Source organism: Oncorhynchus keta, chromosome 14 (assembly GCF_023373465.1).
Source record: "Oncorhynchus keta strain PuntledgeMale-10-30-2019 chromosome 14, Oket_V2, whole genome shotgun sequence".
Lineage (NCBI taxonomy): Eukaryota > Metazoa > Chordata > Actinopteri > Salmoniformes > Salmonidae > Oncorhynchus > Oncorhynchus keta.
In genome coordinates, this window is record NC_068434.1 from 73,483,550 (window position 1) to 73,506,800 (window position 23,251).

The 23,251-nt window shown below is 44.5% G+C and overlaps 1 protein-coding gene across 3 annotated transcripts in view; it reads right to left on the minus strand.

Moving 5' to 3' along the window:
- Positions 1-5,823: 5,823 nt before the first annotated feature.
- LOC118393957 (potassium voltage-gated channel subfamily C member 1) overlaps positions 5,824-23,251 on the minus strand; it is a 41,172-nt gene continuing 23,744 nt past the window's right edge. The window contains exons 3-4 of one of the 3 annotated variants that reach the window (XM_035787198.2): positions 10,894-11,172; positions 5,824-7,085 (exon numbers count right to left, since the gene is read on the minus strand). In XM_035787198.2, coding sequence (XP_035643091.2) covers positions 7,021-7,085; positions 10,894-11,172 — 344 coding nt within the window. In that variant the 3' untranslated portion in view covers positions 5,824-7,020. Of the gene's footprint in view, positions 8,091-8,475; positions 10,035-10,893; positions 11,173-23,251 lie in introns of those variants that run through there. The other 2 variants (XM_035787195.2, XM_035787196.2) reach the window with 2 other exon arrangements.

Here is a 23,251-nt window from a genome sequence, read left to right on the forward strand (position 1 = left end):
CAGAGTCGAAAGCCTTGGCCAGGTCAATGAAGACGGCTGCACAGTATTGTCTTTTATCGATGGCGGTTATGATATCGTTTAGGACATTGAGCGTGGCTGAGGTGCACCCATGACCAGCTCGGAAACCAGATTGCATAGTGGAGAAGGTACGGTGGGATTCAAAATGGTCGATAATCTGTTTGTTAACTTGGCTTTCAAAGATTTTAGAAAGGCAGGGCAGGATGGATATAGGTCTGAAACAGTTGGGTCTAGAGCGTCTCGCCCTTTGAAGAGGGGGCTGACCGCAGCATCTTTCCAATCTTTGGGGATCTCAGACGATACGGATAATTTTAGAAAGAAAGTTTCCAGATTGTCTAGCCCAGCTGATTTGTAGGGATCCAGATTTTGCCGCTCTTTCAGAACATCAACTGTCTGGATTTGGGTGAAGGAGAAGCGGGGGGGACTTGGGCAAGTTTCTGCAGGGGGTGCAGAGCTGTTGGCTGGGGTAAGGGTAGCCAGGTGGAAAGCATTGCCAGCCGTAGAAAAATGCTTATTTAAATGATCAATTATCATAGATTTATTCGGTGGTGACAATGTTTCCTATCCTCAGTACAGTGGGCAGCTGGGAGGAGGTGCTCTTATTCTCCATGGACTTTACAGTGTCCCAAAACTTTTTGGAATTAGTGCTACAGGATGCAAATTTCTGTTTGAAAAAGCTAGCCTTAGCTTTCCTTACTGACTGAGTATATTGGTTCCTGACTTCCCTGAAAAGTTGCATATCTCGGGGGCTATTCGATGCTCATGCAGAACGCCACAGGATGTTTTTGTGCTGGTCAATGGGAGTCAGGTCTGGGGAGAACCAGGGGCTATATCTGTTCTTACTTCTAGATTTTTTGAATGGGGCATGCTTATTTAAGATGGTGAGGAAAGCACTTTTAAAGAGTGACCAGGCATCCTCTACTGACAGGATGAGGTCAATATCCTTCTCATCTTTATATCTGTGACATTATAGCATCTGTGACAGCATGGGCAGCGCCATTGAGACTACATTGACTACTTCTAAATGGCGGAAGCATGGTGGAAGCCCTTAATGGCAATGTTCATGCCAAAACGGGTTATACCCATGATGAGTCTTCTAACGCTATGGCTCACATCCTTATGTTCCTCTCAGAGGAACAGTCAATGTTCCGATTGGGAATACAGATCTGAGAGTCTGTTATTTATAGTGCAGAAATAGGCAAAAAGGATGAGAAAGTCTCTTCTAGATGAGACAACGGTCTCAACTCCCTCTCCCTGCTTTCCTTCCCTCCCAGCCCAGAGAATGCAATCACTTAGTAACTGTCACAGAGTATCTACAAAACATGGGACAAATGTGTTTAAATTGCCATGCAAGTGGTAAAAGTGCTTTTAGAGTTATGGGAGCAGTTTAGAATCAGAAAACATGTGGCTCTTTCAATCCCACGAGATAGCTGTGTTTTTATTGAATGTACGTATGTAATACAATATCTTTTTATATCAAATATGTGGCCATGTGGACAGAGTTACCAACAGTACAGCAGGTGTCCTGTTATAATGGGACATGCGTAATAGTCTATGTTGTGTGTACATCTCTGTGTGACACTGTCAATCCTTTCCCAGTCTTAGAAAAAAAGAAAAAAACCTTTGTGTGTACAACAGCACAATCATGACATAACACAAACAAAGATATTGAGAATGCTCAGCCACAGATGGGTAAGGTAAAGGAAATTATATCAATAGCTAGTGTGAAAACACAGAGAGACAGGAGGAGACATCATCTACAGAGGGGGGAAGAGGGGGATAGAGAGATAACAGAAATCATGTAGAATAAAGGGGTTGGGAAAATGTGCTGCCCTTGAGAGGTGATCATGCTTGTGTTGCCTTGGTAACAAGCCCTGTTAGGTAACTAGGTTGCCATGGTGCCTATTTCTGCCAGTGATGGAGACCTGGCCTTCCTGTCCATGATCAAAGCTCACCAGCACAGAAAGGAACTCATAACACTGCACACTGCACAGTGCTGCCCTCCAGGGCAAATGTATTCAGCCATTCACTGGACTCAATTGAAATTAGGGCCAAACACCTGGAACATGTACAATAACTGCACCTGCATGTCCATTGGTGATTTAATGTCGGGATACATCTGGCAACGATACAGAGTAGATAATGACACAAAGAAATAAGCAACCAAACAACCAAAGAAATAACCAAGCAAACACACAGTGAGACAACCTTGGGTCCTCAGGTGGATGTCCTCAGTGTAATAAAAAAAAGAGAAACATAACTTTTATACAATTCTAAATGAACTGTGTGAACACAGTACAGCACACTGAACATAATGTATATTACGGAACCAGCCACTCAAATGAGATTAACTAGCTAATTTACAAACAGTGTAATTGCCACACAGATTGATTCTACTCCAGTGATTCACAGGCCTTGATATGCTGCAGTAGCTGTATATCAGAGCCCTGGTAGTTTGGCAAGACCCTAGTAATTCCCTGGCCCTGGCCCATTGTCAGAGTGCCATATAGAGTACACTGAACCAATAAATCATCTGGATAGGCTGATGGTAGTGACAGCTAAACAATACAAACTATCTTGCCAAGTTCAATGGGTTAATACAGGGCATATGCTTTGATTGTCTCACAGCCTCCACATTTATTTTTCAGGAACATTTACTACTACTGTGGGTTTCTTGTAACTTTAACAGTGACTCAACCGTTGTAGGTGTGTTTGTGTGACCATGTGTGGGAGAGTTTCTCTGTTTGTTTTCAGGTGCAGCACCTCTGAGGTCATATCGTATTTGTCTGGATACTGCTTAAGCTAAATGTGTATGTGTTTATCAGATTACTCTGACTGACTCTCCTCTCTCAAGGTGGCCTGACACAATCATCTGATTACATGTGTGCCAGTATGAACGTAATTTTTGCCTCCAATGTTCTGATGTGTCCTCCTGTGCAGATGGTTTCCATGGGAACAGGATCAGAGCAGCAAGCCGAATGCAGAGAGAGTATATGAATGTAATAAACATTCAAAACATGCACTGTTCAGATAGAAGTGTGTATGTGAGAGATAAAAAAACAAGAAATGATTCACTAAAACAAAACATATAAGCACAAAGACAAACGGAGATCATTTATTTCAATACTTTTAAAATGTTATTTATGTGGTTATTTTTGTAAGGATCATCCAGAAGAGCTCAGCTAGAATACATATCTTGAAAGGGAACATAAGAATATGTACCTGTGTTGGTCGACAGATGGGGCTTAACAAATCAAAACAAACTGGCATTCTTCCAACATAGACTGAGTTGTGTGATCAATGCACATCGTATGTTCACACAGGCAGTACTTTTATCATCTTAATACCTCTTCTAATGCAAGCACTAATTTCAAACAATAACCAACCTCAGCACTAAGGTTGGTTCGTTGCATTCACTACTGAACATCTTTCTACCTAATTTGTCATATATTTTGCAAGATGTTTGAGTGTAAGGTATACTGTACTGTGGTTTGCTGCTAAGAAAAACAACAACTGTGGAAAATATATGCAATTCCCATAGCAAACGTTTAGTAAACACACTGATCCCTTAAATTTGGCACCATTGAAGAGGGAGGAGTCTCCCTGTTGCATAATTGTGGCCTGGACTGTTCCATGCTTCACTCCACCTCTTGGATAGGATTGTGTTTGTAGATCAGACGTGTGCATTGGTATGGCAGTGGTGTAGTGTGTAAATACAGCCGCATGTCTACGTTGACCACTTCACTATAGGAGGAAGGTCTTTACTTGGCTGGTTCCTCTTTATCGTGTTAGCTGAGCTAAGTAGTCTGGTCTAAAAACGGACTTTAGAAATACAAACTCTTTACATTATGCAGATGTGCACCCCAACCCCTTACTGATTAAAAAGCAACATTTAAATAGCAAATATTCCCAATTCAAGTTCTACATAGTTAAATACACTGGTCTTTTGTTCAGTGCGAGAGATATTATTTACCAAAATAGTTTAACCTGATGTCTAGTTCGGAGCGCTGGTTGATTGGTTTATTATACAGGCAGTGTACAGTATATATTGTCTGTGGCAGCAATCTTATGCTAAGAGCATTTGTGAGCCAAATGAAGAGGTTATTAGTATACGTAGACTATGCATATATTCCATCATATTCTATCAACCTTCAGTAACTATGTGGTTAATGTATCTTTTGTGTGTTTTGAAATCCCATGTAGGAAATAATGTGTTGAATAATCCCCCTGGGAGTTGTTAAAAGGAAAATGTGACGACTTTGCAGCAAACTGCATTTTTCTTTATTGATATGGGCATTCAGACTGAGTTAATGGAAACAGTGGAAAACTGTTCCTCAGCCTCCCTCACTTACACATCTCAATGCCAATAATGGTATCTAGTACCACAGCTTGCTCATGCAACATATTGGTAATAACCTGGCTCTTTGACACATTAAGCCAAGTGACAATGGAGATATTAGTCAATAATCTATAGTTAACTAGAAAAGCAAAGCCCAAAATTTTTGAAAACATTATACGCTTGTGAAAGAATTGTGGAAATATTGTTTCATGTAAGTGTAACACATACAGTACTGTTGAAAGAGAGTTTAGAAACCAACGAACCAGTTGTCATTTACTAGGTTAGTGCTTGATCTCTGATAGTCTCATGGTCACATACGTGAAGTACATGCATTTTAAAACTTTGTTCTGAGTGCAGTATGTACTGTATATGAAATGTATACCGCCAGAAAACAACTATTTGGCAAGCTTTAACTCAGGGGAAAAAATGACTGTGTTACTGGGGTCAAAATGACACTCTTGATTAGACTTTCTCCAACATAATTACATGAAGTCAGACACAAGGAAGGGAAGCAGATATACAGTACAAACATAAACTTCAACAAACACATACACGCACGTACGCACACACACACGCACACACACACAAACAAACACACACACACACACATAACGTTCATTCTTACTCAAGTGTGTACAGCATGAAATCAACCAGTCATAGGTACAGCAGCCAATGAGAAAGGTGTGAGAACCACAACTCTTCTGGGTGACATTTAAGGCTGGGCAGGGCCTGGCAGCATGCCCAGCTGTCCACGTCAGCACCCCCCTGGCACTGGTCATCTATGTACAACAAACAGACTAAGAGCATTATCAGTCGGGGGATGGGACGTTGTGGCCCACACACAGTGTGGTTGGGACACCATGGTTCATAACACAGACTGACTGGTCTGTGTTCTGTAATCGCCTGGCCCGGCCTTGGCGGGATGCTAGAGAAAAGAGAGACAGAAGTGTTATTACCCAGGGCCTGCTCCTGCTGGACGAGGGCCTGCTGGGCGAGGGCCTGCAGGGCGAGGGCTTGGGTGAGAGTTAATGGTGGATGATGCTCAAAGTGCAGAGGGAGGAGCAGAGATGAGATAACTTTAGAGGAGTTGAATGTGTGCCGCCGGGCTGGCATCCCATGGTAAACCAGCTAGTTTGATCATGCTTCACCCATGCTTAGCCAATGCATCACACCTCTTAGAGTAGACTTTCTGTATAAAGAGTTTGTTTAAAAGGGAAGTCTTATGAGTATGTTGAAACCATGCTTAATTTAAAGTCCCCTTTAGATGTTGTTGAGGGTTTAGTCATCACCATGCTGTGCATTCTACCATGCATCTTCCAGGCCACTCTGGGTTCAGACTTGATTTCACTCCTATTTAAGACCCCCCATTCACTTCCTTTTGGTTTCCAAAAAGCTTGGTACACCAGAGAGAAAGGGAGAAATACATTCATATACATTCAATCCATTCAATGAAATACAGACCCCTCTGACAGGTTTCATACAAAATTTATTTCATGCTAGAGTTGTATTCTTCAACTCTTTTCTCCCAATTTCATGTTGCATAACATTGTGCATGCAGCTGATTTCCCCCATGTTCTTAATTGCAAACAATGCTTTTATGTTTTCAAATATACATGTATTTTTGCTGCTTTCATAGTAGTTAAAGGTTGTTAGGAAAAGATGGTCAGACACAACCTGAGTCAACCAGATTCTTTATGATATTGTTTCTAGTTTTCTTTAAAAAAATAACACTGTTCAAAGTATATATTTAGTATGTGAAAGTAACAATGGTTCACAATGATAAGTTCTCCATAAATAATTGATTGTATACATCTCGACGTATAGCAGTAGACAGAAACATAGATTAATAATTTAGCCTAAATGATTCTTCTCATTAAGATCCAGGATCAAAAGCATGCCAACATAAACAAGGTCAAATGTTATTTTAGCTTTTCACAACATAGAGAGCTTGCTGAAATATGTATATTCTCCATGTTCTTACAAGTCTCTAGTTAGGAAATAGTGGTCAATATGACCAGAGCTGCCAGGTAACATGTACTCTGTACCACAAAGAAAAATAGGAAGAAATGTGAAAAGAAAACACTGTCATTGAACACCTTAATAGTCTGGCTATACAAATTGTACGCAAAAGTGAGGAATCATTAAAATAAAAATATATTCTTCATACGGATAGTCGTAATAGCTATAGTTTATTTTTTATTTTTTACTAGTCCACCATGCAACTCATGCTAAATAAAAAGAGTCATGTTTAACTGATGGTATTGGGTGACATAAATGCCATTAGCAGTTATTCTTATTGTCCTCTACTTATTGATTTCATTCCACCCTTTCTGGCCATTCAGGCCAAGATGTCAGACCAATGTTCCTTTGTTATTTGTCTTTCTGTCCTCCTACAGTTCTTCACTGAGAAAAAGTCCATACAAAAACAACAATGAAGAAAAGCAAAAAGGACTTTTTCGATCTTGATGTTTGAGAGAAAACCTGTCCTCCAAAGTGAGATGGGTGAGCTCACTGTAAGAAACCTCTGTATCTACTGTTTCTCTTCCTCACTGTGAATATGGCCCTGTCAAGCCCTCCATCCGTGGAATCAAGAAACGTTGGAGAGGGGGATTTCTCCTAAAGCGTTGGTTTCTCACACTCAGTCAGACTGTGGTGCGCCCCCCTCAGGTCACTCTGAGAACTTCTGCCTGCATATACTTAACTAAGACAGTCTCCTCTTTACGTGGATCTGCGGTAGAGAATACACGGGAGGGTTGGGTTGCTCAGCATCAGCCAGTCATTAGTCATTCCCAAGAGGATGGATTCATTTGAGAAAGGTAAGACAATGGGGGGGGTTCCAGAGGAAGAGGACCTCTTACAGATGTTTTAAAATGACAAATTAAAAAACTTGCTCTGTGGTGATCCAGGAGAAGGAGAGAAAACAAGGGACAGAGATATAGAGAAGTGAAAGAAAGAGACAAGCTGAGAGGACAGCAGAGGAACAGAGTGTCAGGATGTGTGACTGGGCCAACTATCTGTTGTATCAGAGCTGTGGCCATGCACACCACCTCCCTGAGGGGGAGCCACTACAACAGAGAAAGACAGGATTGTAGCTGGATAGGTAGATCGACAGAATAAAAGACAGAAGAGCAGAACGGGAGAAGAAGTCAACCAAAAATGGGAAAATTGGACTTGTCTTTGAAGTAGCTACTTTGTGGTTGTGCTTGTGGTGGGAAGAGACATTCTTTACCTTGTAAAAAAGTATTATGAAATACAATATAGATAAGCAAAAATATATATCTTTACTACTGAATCTATTGATGGTTTGCCTTCAATAAAGACATGACTAGGTTCCAATAATTGAAGTGTTGGAGTTCTTCATCTTCAGTGAACATTTACAGCTGGGCCCTTTTCACCATTTGGATGGGCAATACAAGACTATTTAGAGATTATTATCTCCCATTCATAGGTGTGGAGTTCTATATGAGTTCTTCCAGATCCTTTGGAATCTACCTGAGCTGACCTACTCTTTCCTATGGATGTCAAACTTCCATATTTCTGGTATTAAAGACTCTCTTCCCATTACCAGTTTTGAGAAGGGACAGTTTACAGAGACAGAGAACAAGCAACACAGATAGATAACCACAGAAAAAATAAGAGACAGAAGCTGAAGACGGAGAGCAAGGTCCAGATGACAAAAATGGGACAGACCGATACAACACGGTGGAACAGGAGCTAGCTGCAGATTGGGTTCCTGTGGGTGGGTAACAAGGAGAGGGGCAGAGGTTTAGAGGGGACACCAGGAGACCGCCCTGTGTCACTGATCCATGTCTACAGAATGCTACAGGACACTATGTGGGCTGCTGGGCCCTGCAGACACTCTAACCAACCCCCCCATGCCTGCAATGAAGCTAAGGCTATAAAGCATTTGGTAACCTTTGTTTGGGGAGAGACAGAGTTTCTGGAGTGTAGTGTATTGGTATGGGACCTCTATCTTTCAAATAATTTCCTTTCACCCTTTTTTTCAAAATGTATAATGTTATTGATCCAGGCCAAATTGTACGCATGTATAACCATTCATGTGTTCTCTGTTTGATTAAGGTCCCGGAAGCATGCAGAGAGCAGTTGCAGTTGGGGGGGGGGCTGAGGTATGGCTCAGAAAGAGAAGGCACATCAATGTATTTTCTAGCAGGGTTGAGAGCCCAGCAGCCATTCTGGCTCCAGGCACTAACACTTATCTGACGCTTATTTAGCTAGTTCAACATCAAGATACATTTGTGGTTAACAATATGAAATGGAGAAGAGAGACTGACAGTATCCTGTCTGCTTTGTAATACTGTCAATAAGAGTGCTTGCACAGAGCCATATTCAGCTAGACTTCAACATATACTATCTACTGCAGTCCAATTATATAGTGATCTTGTTACATAATCTTATGATATGCTGTTATTTAATAACAATAGCCTGTCATCTATTTGTGAAGCAATGGTATAAAAATTGTTCTTAGCAGAAGTTAGATCTTGTTGAATTATTATTCGTTGTTAGAGCTGTTGAACATTTCCGTCTTGCTTCTCACCATGCTTGTCATATACTGTAATACCATGTGGCCTCTCTTATTCCTCACCATACTTCACCCCTTACTACCAGCTACATTTCCTCTCCAATGCCAACCATCAGCTGGACAGGACATGCAGCGTTGAGTTAAGAGACAAGTGCAACACATGCCAACATGGAGCAACAGAGAAACAGGTTCACTTTACATTGGCAACATGTACATAGACAATCACACACAGACACAGTCACAGACATACCGTACACACACTCAGAAGCACATTCATAAACACATTACATAGAATATACAACAGTGAGGGCATGTGTACTCTTAGCTACTGTTAGTGATCATCCTACTTGATTCATGTAATGGATCAGTCTCATGACGTGGACACAGTGGATTACTGTTGTGTTTGTGTTATGGCTCTTGAGAGTCACTGAACTTGTCCACCCTAAACAGATCATGCTCACAAAGAGCAGTTCACTATGGGAGACAGTGGGAATGTGTGACATTTCGACCAAAAAACGCTCCACTGTGCACTAGAGGAGACAGGATAAAAAAGTATGTGTAAATTGTATACTGTGTGGAGGCTGTAGCAGGTTCTGTCTTAGCTAGTGTCTGGGAATTTGGCTGGGGATGATGGCAGGTGAGATTTAGCAATGCTATTAGCCCATGACAACAATATACAGTATTATATGCTTGTGATTCATCTCCCTACGCTCACAAGCAGCTAATTTAAGAAGCTGCGGATGACACTGGCATTATAGTTTGATACTGCAACAATTGTGGAATCAGCTTCTTCTTCTTCTTTTTCAGATTAGATTCATCATAGAAGCCTTTTGCTTGCACTTGTCCTGCCTTTGCCTGGTGTAACTGTAGACTAGAGGACATGATGAAGGCCTGATGTTATTGTAGAGCATAAGGATAGTAAGGATTTCTCGGTGTGATGAACAAGGCATTTCTTTCATTGTGCTATTCTTTAGTGCTAGAGGCTGGGGCGTCAGGTTGTGAGTGTGGCATGGCCGTCCTCTTGACCACATACCCACCCAGCTAGCTGCAGCAGAGGGTAGCCCTGGGGGCCCTGGGGGCTGAGCGGTGGGCATGGGGGCGCCGGCTCCGCCAGTGACCTCCCCTGGGAAGGGCCAGCTACCGGCCAATTAGACACAAATCAAGGATGAAGGGATGATGAAGGGGTGAGTGATGGAGGGAGGAACAAACAGATCAGACAATGAGTGGAGGATAAACAAGGAAAAACAAACATACGACAAAGAAAAACAGAAAAAGGGAAAGTTAAGGTTGGCCCAGGGGGCAGTGTGATAGTCTCAGTGATAGTGAACAAACCAAATGGAAAGAATAGAACACCCAGAAATGTAGAGGAGGGTTGGCATGGTAACGTAAAGAAACATTTAAAGAAAATCCCAAAACAGAAAAACAAGACCACTGATTAGTGATTTGTTTATATATTTGTTCAGTAACTTATTTTTTTGTGGAAGTAAATCCATAAAAGTAAGAGTAATTCAGATGATTCAGTTTTAATGAAAGAGAAGAGTTGGACAGAGAAAAAGGCATCCAAATGCCAAAGAAGAATGTTGGGGGTGATGTTGTGTCGCTCAGCAGTAGTACCTGGGTGGGGGACCTAAAGTTGTTTGTGTTGGAAGCTGTATAGACAAAGATAGTAAGGACAATACCTACTGTGATATAGGAGATAGCAACAACAAAAATAATGTGTGTGCTCTCTAAAGTGTCTTTTTGTGTCATGTTTCAGACTTACAGTACAACTTTTTGTGTGCGCAGTTTCTCCTCACTGAGTACACATGAAAGTGTGTTTGTGCTTGAGTTTAAGTGTGTTCCCCGGGGTGTGTTCCCTGGGGTGTGTTCCCTGAGGTGTGTTCCCTGAGATGTATTCCCTGAAGTGTGTGCCCTGGGGAAGGTGTGCCCTGAGATTTAAGCCCTGGGATGTGTGCCCCGATGTAGGGCCTGTGTCTAGGTGTGTCATATTACGTACCCTTCCTGACTCTGGCTGCCGTGTGGCCTGGCCTCCCGCCCATGGCCAGCAGGAAGCAGGGCTGCTGCTCGGACCGGTCAATAGGGCTTAAGATCAGGCCGTCGTCAGGTGACATGATCTGGTCTATGTGGGGACAGTCTTCATTGGCCAGCGCTGCTTTTTCTGCCTCCTTGGCTGCCTCCTTGGCTGACTCCTTGGCTGACTCCTTGGCTGACTCCTTGGCTGGATCCTTGGATGTTTCCCCGTTCACTTTTGGATCTTGAAAAACAGCTTGTGGAGCTGAAACAGAGGGAGAAGAACTTAGTGGTGATTCCTCAATGGTGTGGAAGAGGATGTGTCAGCACTGGCATTTGTGCGCAAGCTTGGCTGTTTTTTAATCAACCAGGTAACACAGTTTTGAAGCACAATCATCAAACTTTTAAAAATGTAAAATCAACATGGACCTTTCCCAACTGCCCGAATCCCAACCACAGGAACTTCCCCCTGAGTAATATATGCTTTCTTTGGTTTCCCAAATCCCTCACTCTCAAAACTAACAAGCTCCTGTCCTGGAAATGTACCACCTGCCGTTACAGACATAGCAGTGACTATTTACAGGTCAATAAAATAACCATAAGTGCCACACAATTCTTCATCTTCAGTATGGTAAGTAAAGGTGGCCAACTCACAACAATCTGAGAGAACAGGAAACACTACCATTTGATCATCCAGGCCTCACATGTCATACCTCGTGGGCCTTATAAGCATTACATCTCCAGACTGAACCACACATCCCAGACCACCACTGTCACCGCTGTAGTAAAACATTATTTGTGGGTAACACTTGCAGATATTAGCAATGGTATCTCTGCTGCATTGATGCTTCACTCCATTACACATTACAGTAATTCATCTGCTCTTGTCAGCGCAGCAGGCAGCACACGGACCCTAGCCAGCCACACACAGCCATTGTATGTGTGACGCAGACCCCCTGGGATGGAGGGAGAGGAAGGAGGGGAGAGAGAGTGGGAGATGAGTCACTTTCTTCAGAATAGTTCAATGAATAAAGACACCATTCCCTACCTCCCTCTCTCCTCCTACACTTTAATTACAGCATCTGTGTTCATCCCCTTCTCCCTATCCCTGTTGACTTTTGTCTTTTTTTCATCCCCCTCTTACTTCCCCCCCATCCCCTCATTCGTCTTTTGGATATCTGTATCCAAGTCATTGGCTCTATTGATTGGCTGTTGGCCAGTGGCAGAGGATTTGGTGGCAGAGGATTTGTCCAGATGGTGCCTCTTTACGGGAAAGAGAGGGAGAGTAAAGATGACACAGCAGTAATGACCATATCACTGAGGTCTGTCCATCACTGGCATTGTGGAGGACAACACTTCCAATAGAAGCATGATGCATTCTGGTCATTTTGGTCAGCCATCACTACAGCCATCACTACATTTCTCGCAGAACCATACTCATCGCTTCTCGTTGAAATGTGTTGCCACACTGTACAACCACAGACGAGATATACAGCGAGATACTGTATGTCAGTTAGTGGACCTGGTCCAGAAGTGTCTGTGTTGCACATGTGGTTAAAAACAGCTCACTGAATAAATGATGACAGCAATTTCAGAGGGTATTTTTTTTGTTTTTTTACTGCACTGGCTTGATGTTTGGAATTGCACTCTCATAGTCATCCCAATGGCATTTCACCGGGTCCTCACTCGTCCCTGAATGTGCGTGCATGTGTGTGTCGAGCCAGAACGCTCGATCACATCAGCTGCTGAAGGGACCATCTTTATGAGGAGTACAGAACAGTACTTTAAAAGTTATGTAATCTTTCCCAGCTCTCTTATTCCTAGAAAGTTAGTTATATTGTGTAGACTGCTGTAAAAAGTTAATTGATGCATTGTATATTTGGCAATCCTAGCCTATCCCTCATCCTAATCAAACAGCCCATGCCTCTTGTTCAAAGACTGGAGGACAGACTGTCACGCCCTGACCTTAGAGATCCTTTATATGCTCTATTTGGTAGATCAGGGTGTGATTATGGTGGGAAATTTATGTTTAGATTAGCTCAATGAATCAAGCACGAGAGGCAGCCCTCAATTTTTTTGGTGGGGGTCACACAGGGAGATTGGCGGAGTCAGGCTTCAGAACTGAGCCAACTCCCCGTTTTTACCTGGAGAGCGAGTGACCGGTCAAGCACCGTGTTATCCGGTTCTGCACACCATGCCTTCAGTGCGCATCCACAGCCCGGTGCGCTCTGTGCAAGCTCCCCGCAGTTGCCGTGCTAGAGTGGGCATTCAGCCAGGACTGATTGTGCCGGCTCAGCGCTCCTCACCTCCGGTGCGTCTCTTTGGCCCAGGATATCCTTCGTCAATCCAGTGCGGCCTGTGCCAGCTTCCCGCACTTGCCGTGCTACAGGGGGGATTCTGCCAGGGCGCGTTGTGCCAGCTCTACGCTCCAGACCTCCAGTGCGCCTCCACGGCCCAGCATATCCTGCGCCGGCTCTACACACTATGCCTCCAGTGCGCCTTCATAGCCCAGTGCATCCCGTGCCAGCTCTCCACACTCACCGAGCTAAAATGGGTATCCAGCCAGGACGCGTTGCGGCAGCTCCCCGCACCAGGCTTCCAGTACGTCTCCTCAGTCCGGTGAGACCTGTTCCAGCTCCCTGTACGAAGCCTCCAGTGATGATCCATGGCCAGGAGCCTGTAGTGATGATCCATGGCACGAAGCCTCTAGTGATGATCCATGGCCCGGAGCCTGTATTGATGATTCATGGCAAGGAGCCTGCAGCGACAGTCCCCAGTCCGGAGCCTCCAGCGACGGTCCACAGTCTGGAGCCTCCAGCGATGGTCCCCAGTCGGGAGCCTCCAGCGACGATCCCCAGTCCAGAGCCAACAGAGACGGTCCCCAGTCCGGAGCCCTCAGAGACGGTCCCCAGTCCGGAGTCTCCAGGGACGGTCCTCAGTCCAGAGTCTCCAGCGACGGTCCACAGTCCAGAGCCTCCAGCAACGGTCTGCAATCCAGAGCCTCCAGCGACGGTCTGCAGTCCAGAGCCTCCAGCGACGGTCTGCAGTTCAAAGTCTTCAGCGACGAGCTGCAGTCCAGAGCCTCCAGCAGTGGTTCCCAGTTCAGAGCCTCCGGCGATGATCCACGGTCCGGTTCCTCCGGCAACGATCCATGGTCCGGTTCCACAGAAGCAGAGGGATCAGCGTAGGGAGCAGGGGCTACGTCCGGAACTGGAGCCACCACCGAGGGTAGATGCCCACCCAGACCCTACCCTATAGGTTCAGGTTTGCCGCCGGGAGTCCGCACATTTGGGGGGGGTACTGTCACGCCCTGACCTTAGAGATCCTTTATATTCTCTATTTGGTAGGTCAGGGTGTGACTAGGGTGAATCTATGTTTATATTTCTTTGTTGGCCAAGTATGGTTCCCAATCAGAGGCAGCTGTCTATCATTGTCTCTGATTGGGGATCATACTTAGGCAGCCCATTTTCCCACCTTCAGTTGTGGGATCTTGTCTTTGTGTGTAGTTGCTTACTGCGCTGCATAGAGCTTTACCAACGATGAGGGTAACAGAGTTCTCACTCCATTGGAGGCCGTATATAGAGAATGCCAACTTATGTGCCAGAATCACAACATTCTACACACATTATTAATTTCCCCCTGAGCTGAATCCAACCCATCTTGAGGGTCCATGCTCAGCATGTTCCTGAATGTGTGTATTCATGTGTTATTACATACATGGAAGGAGTTGATTACATACATATATCCTTTATAGTAACTTTGGAACAATGTTCATGTAATGTAAAGTGTTGCTCTAATGTCTGTCTATTCAATTACCATTCAGTGACATCATGTACAGTAGATGGATGAGCTGGTAAAACTGTTTTCTGATTGGGTGCTAAATGAGTTTCAGATTGGCTGCTTATTCCATCATTCTGCTTTGCAGCCCAGTGTGAATAATAGGAGAAGCAAGTGAATAGCTGCAGTTCCTGGCGGAACCTCAATCCTATTGTGCAATATGCGTTGCTTGGACACTGTTGTCATGGCAACAGGCATTGGCATGGAAAAAAGATTGGGGAGAATTAAATAAATAAGACATTAAGTAAGAGAGAGGATGGTGGGAAGGTGAAAAAAAATCTTTGTTTTTACCACCTCCAGATAGTGTACATTATGGCAGTGCCTGGTGAATCTCTAACTCTCATTGGTCAAGATCATAGAAGTAATGAGACTTAGGCACATCCTGTATCATATGACTAGGCAAAGTGAGAAAGTCAGGAAGTGTGACCCTTGCTAATGTTTTTCCTCTCTCCTCCAGCAGACAGGTCATTATGTCACCTTTGGATGTTCTCTTTGCAGGGAGTCAGGTCAGGTGACAGGCCCTGATGGCTCAGCCTGTAGATGCCATCTGACAGGCTACAAAGTAAAGGTGCAGATAGAGGTCAAGGTAATCTAAATTGGTTTGTTACAAACAAATAACTATCACTGAATAGTATCGTTGGAATCTAAATCAGTAGAGACACCTTGTAAGTGGGACATCTTGGATCACAACTCTCCAGGGAAAACATTCATTATAAAGTCATAAAGGATTCTACTATAAACAGGAGTACAGCCAGCAAGCGAGGGGTGCAGTGTTTTTTGTGTGTGTGAGAGTGCTCAGAGGGCTGTTAGTCATAGACGTAGAGTGGAATGATGCTTGGCCGTAACATGTGGCAGTAAATAAGGAGCCATCACAAGATGTACTCATGGCCACTTCAGGCCCTCGTGGCAGAGCATAAATACACACTACTCACACTATTTCATAGAAGAGGGAACCCAATGGAATCAGTTGGGCCCTATCCCTATCATGAGTAGGCGATGTACAGTACATCAGCCAGTGAGTAACTGAGAATCCCCCAAAGCTGCTTGTGCTCACCACAACTGGCCTGGTCACCAATCAGAAAAACATGAAAGAGCAACACAGTCATCATCCATCCAAGGGACCTTCTGCAAATTGATAGGTTCTCTGAGGGAAACCCCCACTCTCTGCTGTCTTTGTCCAACTTCCCACATGAGTCACACAGGTTAGACACACAGGTCTCCAGGAAACCAGGCTGTCTCTTTTATTGCAGTAATTTCTAGAGTGCGATATCACTGGTGCAATATTAGTTCAACAAGTTAACTGTGAAATAAAAGCATTCGCTGTTAAAAAAATATACATCTACACCACCGGTCAAAGGTTTTAGAGCACCTACTCATTCAAGGGTTTTACTTTATTTTTACTATTTTCTACATCGTAGACTAATAGTGAAGACATCAAAACTATGAAACAACATATATGGAATCATGTAGTAACCAGAAAAGTGTTAAACAAATCTAAATATATTTTATATTTGAGATTCTTTAAATTGCCACACATTGCCTTGATGACAGCTTTGCACACTCTTTTTTTATTTTAATTTTATTTCACCTTTATTTAACCAGGTAGGCTAGTTGAGAACAAGTTCTCATTTGCAACTGCGACCTGGCCAAGATAAAGCATAGCAGTGTGAACAGACAACACAGAGTTACACATGGAGTAAACAATTAACAAGTCAATAACACAGTAGAAAAAAAGGGGAGTCTATGTACAATGTGTGCAAAAGGCGAATAATTACAATATTGCAGATTAACACTGGAGTGATAAATGATCAGATGATCATGTACAGGTAGAGATATTGGTGTGCAAAAGAGCAGAAAAGTACATTTAAAAAACTGTGGGGATGAGGTAGGTGAAAATGGGTGGGCTATTTACCAATAGATTATGTACAGCTGCAGCGATCGGTTAGCTGCTCAGATAGCTGATGTTTGAAGTTGGTGAGGGAGATAAAAGTCTCCAACTTCAGCGATTTTTGCAATTCGTTCCAGTCACAGGCAGCAGAGTACTGGAACGAAAGGCGGCCGAATGAGGTGTTGGCTTTAGGGATGATCAGTGAGATACACCTGCTGGAGCGCGTGCTACGGATGGGTGTTGCCATCGTGACCAGTGAACTGAGATAAGGCAGAGCTTTACCTAGCATGGCCTTGTAGATGACCTGGAGCCAGTGGGTCTGGCGACGAATATGTAGCGAGGGCCAGCCGACTAGAGCATACAAGTCGCAGTGGTGGGTAGTATAAGGTGCTTTAGTGACAAAACGGATGGCACTGTGATAAACTGCATCCAATTTGCTGAGTAGAGTGTTGGAAGCAATTTTGTAGATGACATCGCCGAAGTCGAGGATCGGTAGGATAGTCAGTTTTACTAGGGTAAGCTTGGCAGTGTGAGTGAAGGAGGCTTTGTTGCGGAATAGAAAGCCGACTCTTGATTTGATTTTCGATTGGAGATGTTTGATATGGGTCTGGAAGGAGAGTTTGCAGTCTAGCCAGACACCTAGGTACTTATAGGTGTCCACATATTCAAGGTCGGAACCATCCAGTGTGGTGATGCTAGTCGGGCATGCGGGTGCAGGCAGCGATCGGTTGAAAAGCATGCATTTGGTTTTACTAGCGTTTAAGAGCAGTTGGAGGCCACGGAAGGAGTGTTGTATGGCATTGAAGCTCGTTTGGAGGTTAGATAGCACAGTGTCCAATGACGGACCGAAAGTATATAGAATGGTGTCGTCTGCATAGAGGTGGATCAGGGAATCGCCCGCAGCAAGAGCAACATCATTGATATATACAGAGAAAAGAGTCGGCCCGAGAATTGAACCCTGTGGCACCCCCATAGAGACTGCCAGAGGACCGGACAGCATGCCCTCCGATTTGACACACTGAACTCTGTCTGCAAAGTAATTGGTGAACCAGGCAAGGCAGTCATTCGAAAAACCGAGGCTACTGAGTCTGCCGATAAGAATATGGTGATTGACAGAGTCGAAAGCCTTGGCAAGGTCGATGAAGACGGCTGCACAGTACTGTCTTTTATCGATGGCGGTTATGATGTCGTTTAGTACCTTGAGTGTGGCTGAGGTGCACCCGTGACCGGCTCGGAAACCAGATTGCATAGCGGAGAAGGTACGGTGGGATTCGAGATGGTCAGTGACCTGTTTGTTGACTTGGCTTTCGAAGACCTTAGATAGGCAGGGCAGAATGGATATAGGTCTGTAACAGTTTGGGTCCAGGGTGTCTCCCCCTTTGAAGAGGGGGATGACTGCGGCAGCTTTCCAATCCTTGGGGATCTCAGACGATATGAAAGAGAGGTTGAACAGGCTGGTAATAGGGGTTGCGACAATGGCGGTGGATAGTTTCAGAAATAGAGGGTCCAGATTGTCAAGCCCAGCTGATTTATACGGGTCCAGGTTTTGCAGCTCTTTCAGAACATCTGCTATCTGGATTTGGGTAAAGGAGAACCTGGAGAGGCTTGGGCGAGGAGCTGCGGGGGGGGCGGAGCTGTTGGCCGAGGTAGGAGTAGCCAGGCGGAAGGCATGGCCAGCCGTTGAGAAATGCTTGTTGAAGTTTTCGATTATCATGGATTTGTCGGTGGTGACCGTGTTACCTAGCCTCAGTGCAGTGGGCAGCTGGGAGGAGGTGCTCTTGTTCTCCATGGACTTCACAGTGTCCCAGAAATTTTGGGAGTTGGAGCTACAGGATGCAAACTTCTGCCTGAAGAAGCTGGCCTTAGCTTTCCTGACTGACTGCGTGTATTGGTTCCTGACTTCCCTGAACAGTTGCATATCGCGGGGACTGTTCGATGCTATTGCAGTCCGCCACAGGATGTTTTTGTGCTGGTCGAGGGCAGTCAGGTCTGGAGTGAACCAAGGGCTGTATCTGTTCTTAGTTCTGCATTTTTTAAATGGAGCATGCTTATCTAAAATGGTGAGGAAGTTACTCTTAAAGAATGACCAGGCATCCTCAACTGACGGGATGAGGTCAATGTCCTTCCAGGATACCCGGGCCAGGTCGATTAGAAAGGCCTGCTCACAGAAGTGTTTTATGGAGCGTTTGACAGTGATGAGGGGTGGTCGTTTGACTGCGGCACCGTAGCGGATACAGGAAATGAGGCAGTGGTCGCTGAGATCCTGGTTGAAGACAGCGGAGGTGTATTTGGAGGGCCAGTTGGTCAGGATGACGTCTATGAGGGTGCCCTTGCTTACAGAGTTAGGGTTGTACCTGGTGGGTTCCTTGATGATTTGTGTGAGATTGAGGGCATCTAGCTTAGATTGTAGGAGGGGTGTTACGCATATCCCAGTTTAGGTCACCTAACAGAACAAACTCTGAAGCTAGATGGGGGGCAATCAATTCACAAATGGTGTCCAGGGCACAGCTGGGAGCTGAGGGGGGTCGGTAGCAGGCGGCAACAGTGAGAGACTTATTTCTGGAGAGAGTTATTTTCAGAATTAGTACTTCGAACTGTTTGGGTATGGACCTGGAAAGTATGACATTACTTTGCAGGCTATCTCTGCAGTAGACTGCAACTCCTCCCCCTTTGGCAGTTCTATTTTGACAGAAGATGTTATAGTTGGGTATGGAAATCTCTGAATTTTTGGTGGCCTTCCTGAGCCAGGATTCAGACACGGCAAGGACCTCAGGGTTAGCAGAGTGTGCTAAAGCAGTGAGTAAAACAAACTTAGGGAGGAGGCTTCTGATGTTGACATGCATGAAACCAAGGCTTTTTCGATCACAGAAGTCAACAACTGAGGGTGCCTGGGGACATGCAGGGCCTGGGTTTACCTCCACATCACCCGCGGAACAGAGAAGGAGTAGTATGAGGGTGCGGCTAAAGGCTATCAAAACTGGTCGCCTAGAGCGTTGGGGACAGAGAATAAGAGGAGCAGGTTTCTGGGCATGGTAGAATATATTCAGGGCATAATGCGCAGACAGGGGTATGGTGAGGTGCTGGTACGGCAGAGGTAAGCCCAGGCACTGGGTGATGATGAGAGAGGTTTTATCTCTTTACATTCTCTCAACCAGCTTCACCTGGAATGCTTTCAAACAGTCTTGAAGGAGTTCCCACATATGCTGAGCACTTGTTGGCTGCTTATCCTTCACTCTGCGGTCCGACTCATCCCAAACCATCTCAATTTGATTGAGGTCAGGGGATTGTGGAGGCCAGGTCATCTGATGCAGCACTCCATCACTCTCCTTCTTGGTAAAATAGCCCTTACAAAGCCTGGAGATGTGTTGGGTCATTGTCCTGTTGAAAAACAAATGATAGTCCCACTAAGCCCAAACCAGATGGGATGGCGTGTCGTTGCAGAATGCTGTGGTAGCCATGCTGGTTAAGTGTGCCATGAATTCTAAATCAATCACAGACAGTGTAACCAGCAAAGCACCCCCACATCATAACACATCCTCCTCCATGCTTTACAGTGGGAAAAACACATGCAGAGATCATCCGTTCACCCACACCGCATTTCCAAAAGACACGGAGGTTGGAACCAAAAATATCAAATTTGGACTCCAGACCAAAGGACCAAATTTCCACCAGTCTAATGTCCATTGCTTGTGTTTCTTGGCCCAAACAAGTCTTCTTATTGGTGTCGTTTAGTAGTGGTTTCATTGCAGCAATTTGACCATGATGGCCTGATTCACACAGTCTCCTCTGAACAGTTGATGTTGAGATGTGTCTATTACTTGAACTCTGTGAAGCATTTCTTTGGGCTGGTAACTCCAATGAACATCCTCAGCAGCAGAGGTAACTCTGGATCTTCCTTTCCTGCGGCAGTCCTCATGAGAGGTTCATCATAGCGCTTGATGGTTTTTGCGACTGCACTTGAAGAAACTTCCAAAGTTCTTGAAATGTTCCGTATTGACTGACCTTCATGTCTTAAAGTAACGATGGACTGTCGTTTCTCTTTGCTTATTTGAGCTGTTCTTGCCATAATATGGACTCGGTCTTTTACCAAATAGTGCTATCTTCTGTATAGCAAATCAAATCAAATCAAATGTATTTGTCACATACACGTGGTTAACAGATGTTAATGCGAGTGTAGCGAAATGCTTGTGCTTCTAGTTCCGACAATGCAGTAATAACCAACAAGTAATCTAGCTAACAATTCCAAAACTACTACCTTATCGACACAAGTGTAAGGGGATAAAGAATATGTACATAAAGATATATGAATGAGTGATGGCAGAGAGCGGCATAGGCAAGATGCAGTAGATGGTATCGAGTACAGTATATACACATATGAGATAAGTATGTAAACAAAGTAGCATAGTTAAAGTGGCTAGTGATACATGTATTACATACATTTACATAAAGATGCAGTAGATGATATAGAGTACAGTATATACGTATACATATTAGATGAATGATGTAGGGTATTTGTATTTTTTTTTTATATTAGGTAGCATTGTTTAAAGTGGCTAGTGATATATTTTACATAATTTCCCATCAATTCCCATTATTAAAGTGGCTGGAGTTGAGTCAGTGTGTTGGCAGCAGCCACTCAATGTTAGTGGTGGCTGTTTAACAGTCTGATGGCCTTGAGATAGAAGCTGTTTTTCAGTCTCTCGGTCCCAGCTTTGATGCACCTGTACTGACCTCGCCTTCTGGATGATAGCGGGGTGAACAGGCAGTGGCTCGGGTGGTTGTTGTCCTTGATGATCTTTATGGCCTTCCTGTGACATCGGGTGGTGTAGGTGTCATGGAGGGCAGGTAGTTTGCCCCCGGTGATGCGTTGTGCAGACCTCACTACCCTCTGGAGAGCCTTACGGTTGTGGGCGGAGCAGTTGCCGTACCAGGCGGTGATACAGCCCGCCAGGATGCTCTCGATTGTGCATCTGTAGAAGTTTGTGAGTGCTTTTGGTGACAAGCCAAATTTCTTCAGCCTTCTGAGGTTGAAGAGGCGCTGCTGTGCCTTCTTCACGATGCTGTCTATGTGGGTGGACCAATTCAGTTTGTCTGTGATGTGTACGCCGAGGAACTTAAAACTTACTACCCTCTCCACTACTGTTCCATCAATGTGGATAGGGGGGTGTTCCCTCTGCTGTTTCCTGAAGTCCACAATCATCTCCTTAGTTTTGTTGACGTTGAGTGTGAGGTTATTTTCCTGACACCACACTCCGAGGGCCCTCACCTCCTCCCTGTAGGCCGTCTCGTCGTTGTTGGTAATCAAGCCTACCACTGTTGTGTCGTCCGCAAACTTGATGCTTGAGTTGGAGGCGTGCGTGGCCACGCAGTCGTGGGTGAACAGGAGAGGGCTCAGAACGCACCCTTGTGGGGCCCCAGTGTTGAGGATCAGCGGGGTGGAGATGTTGTTGCCTACCCTCACCACCTGGGGGCGGCCCGTCAGGAAGTCCAGTACCCAGTTGCACAGGGCGGGGTCGAGACCCAGGGTCTCGAGCTTGATGACGAGCTTGGAGGGTACTATGGTGTTAAATGCCGAGCTGCAGTCGATGAACAGCATTCTCACATAGGTATTCCTATTGTCTAGATGGGTTAGGGCAGTGTGCAGTGTGGTTGAGATTGCATCGTCTGTGGACCTATTTGGGCGGTAAGCAAATTGGAGTGGGTCTTTGGTGTCAGGTAGGGTGGAGGTGATATGGTCCTTGACTAGTCTCTCAAAGCACTTCATGATGACGGAAGTGAGTGCTACGGGGCGGTAGTCGTTTAGCTCAGTTACCTTAGCTTTCTTGGGAACAGGAACAATGGTGGCCCTCTTGAAGCATGTGGGAACAGCAGACTGGGATAGGGATTGATTGAATATGTCCCCCTACCCCCTACCACCCTACCTTGTCACAACACAACTGATAGACTCAAATGCATTAAGAAGGAAAGACATTCCACAAATGAACTTTTAAGAAGGCACACCTGTTAATTGATATGCATTCCAGGTGACTACCTCATGAAGCTGGTTGAGAGAATGCCAAGCGCGTGCAAAGCTGTCATCAAGGCAAAGGGTGGCTATTTGAAGAATCTCAAATATAAAATACATTTTGATTTGATTAAACTTTTTGGTTACTACAGGATTCCATATGTGTTATTTAATAGAAAAGATAAAGACAAACACTTGAATAAGTAGGTGTGCTAAAGATTATGACTGGTAGTGAATATATACAGTTGAAGTCAGATGTTTACATACACTTAAGTTGTAGTCATCGAAACTCGTTTTTCAACCACTCCACAAATGTCTTGTTAACAAACTATAGTTTAGGCAAGTTGTTTAGGACATCTACTTTGTGCATGACAAGTCATTTTTCCAACAATTGTTTACAGACAGATTATTTCACTCATAATTCACTGTATTACAATTCCAGTGGGTCAGAAGTTTACATACACTAAGTTGACTGTACCTTTAAAGAGCATGGAAAATTCCAGAAAATTATGTCATGGCTTTAGAAGATTCTGATAGGCTAATTGACATAATTTGAGTCAATTGGAGGTGTACCTGTGGATGTATTTCAAGGCCTACCTTCAAACTCAGTGCCTC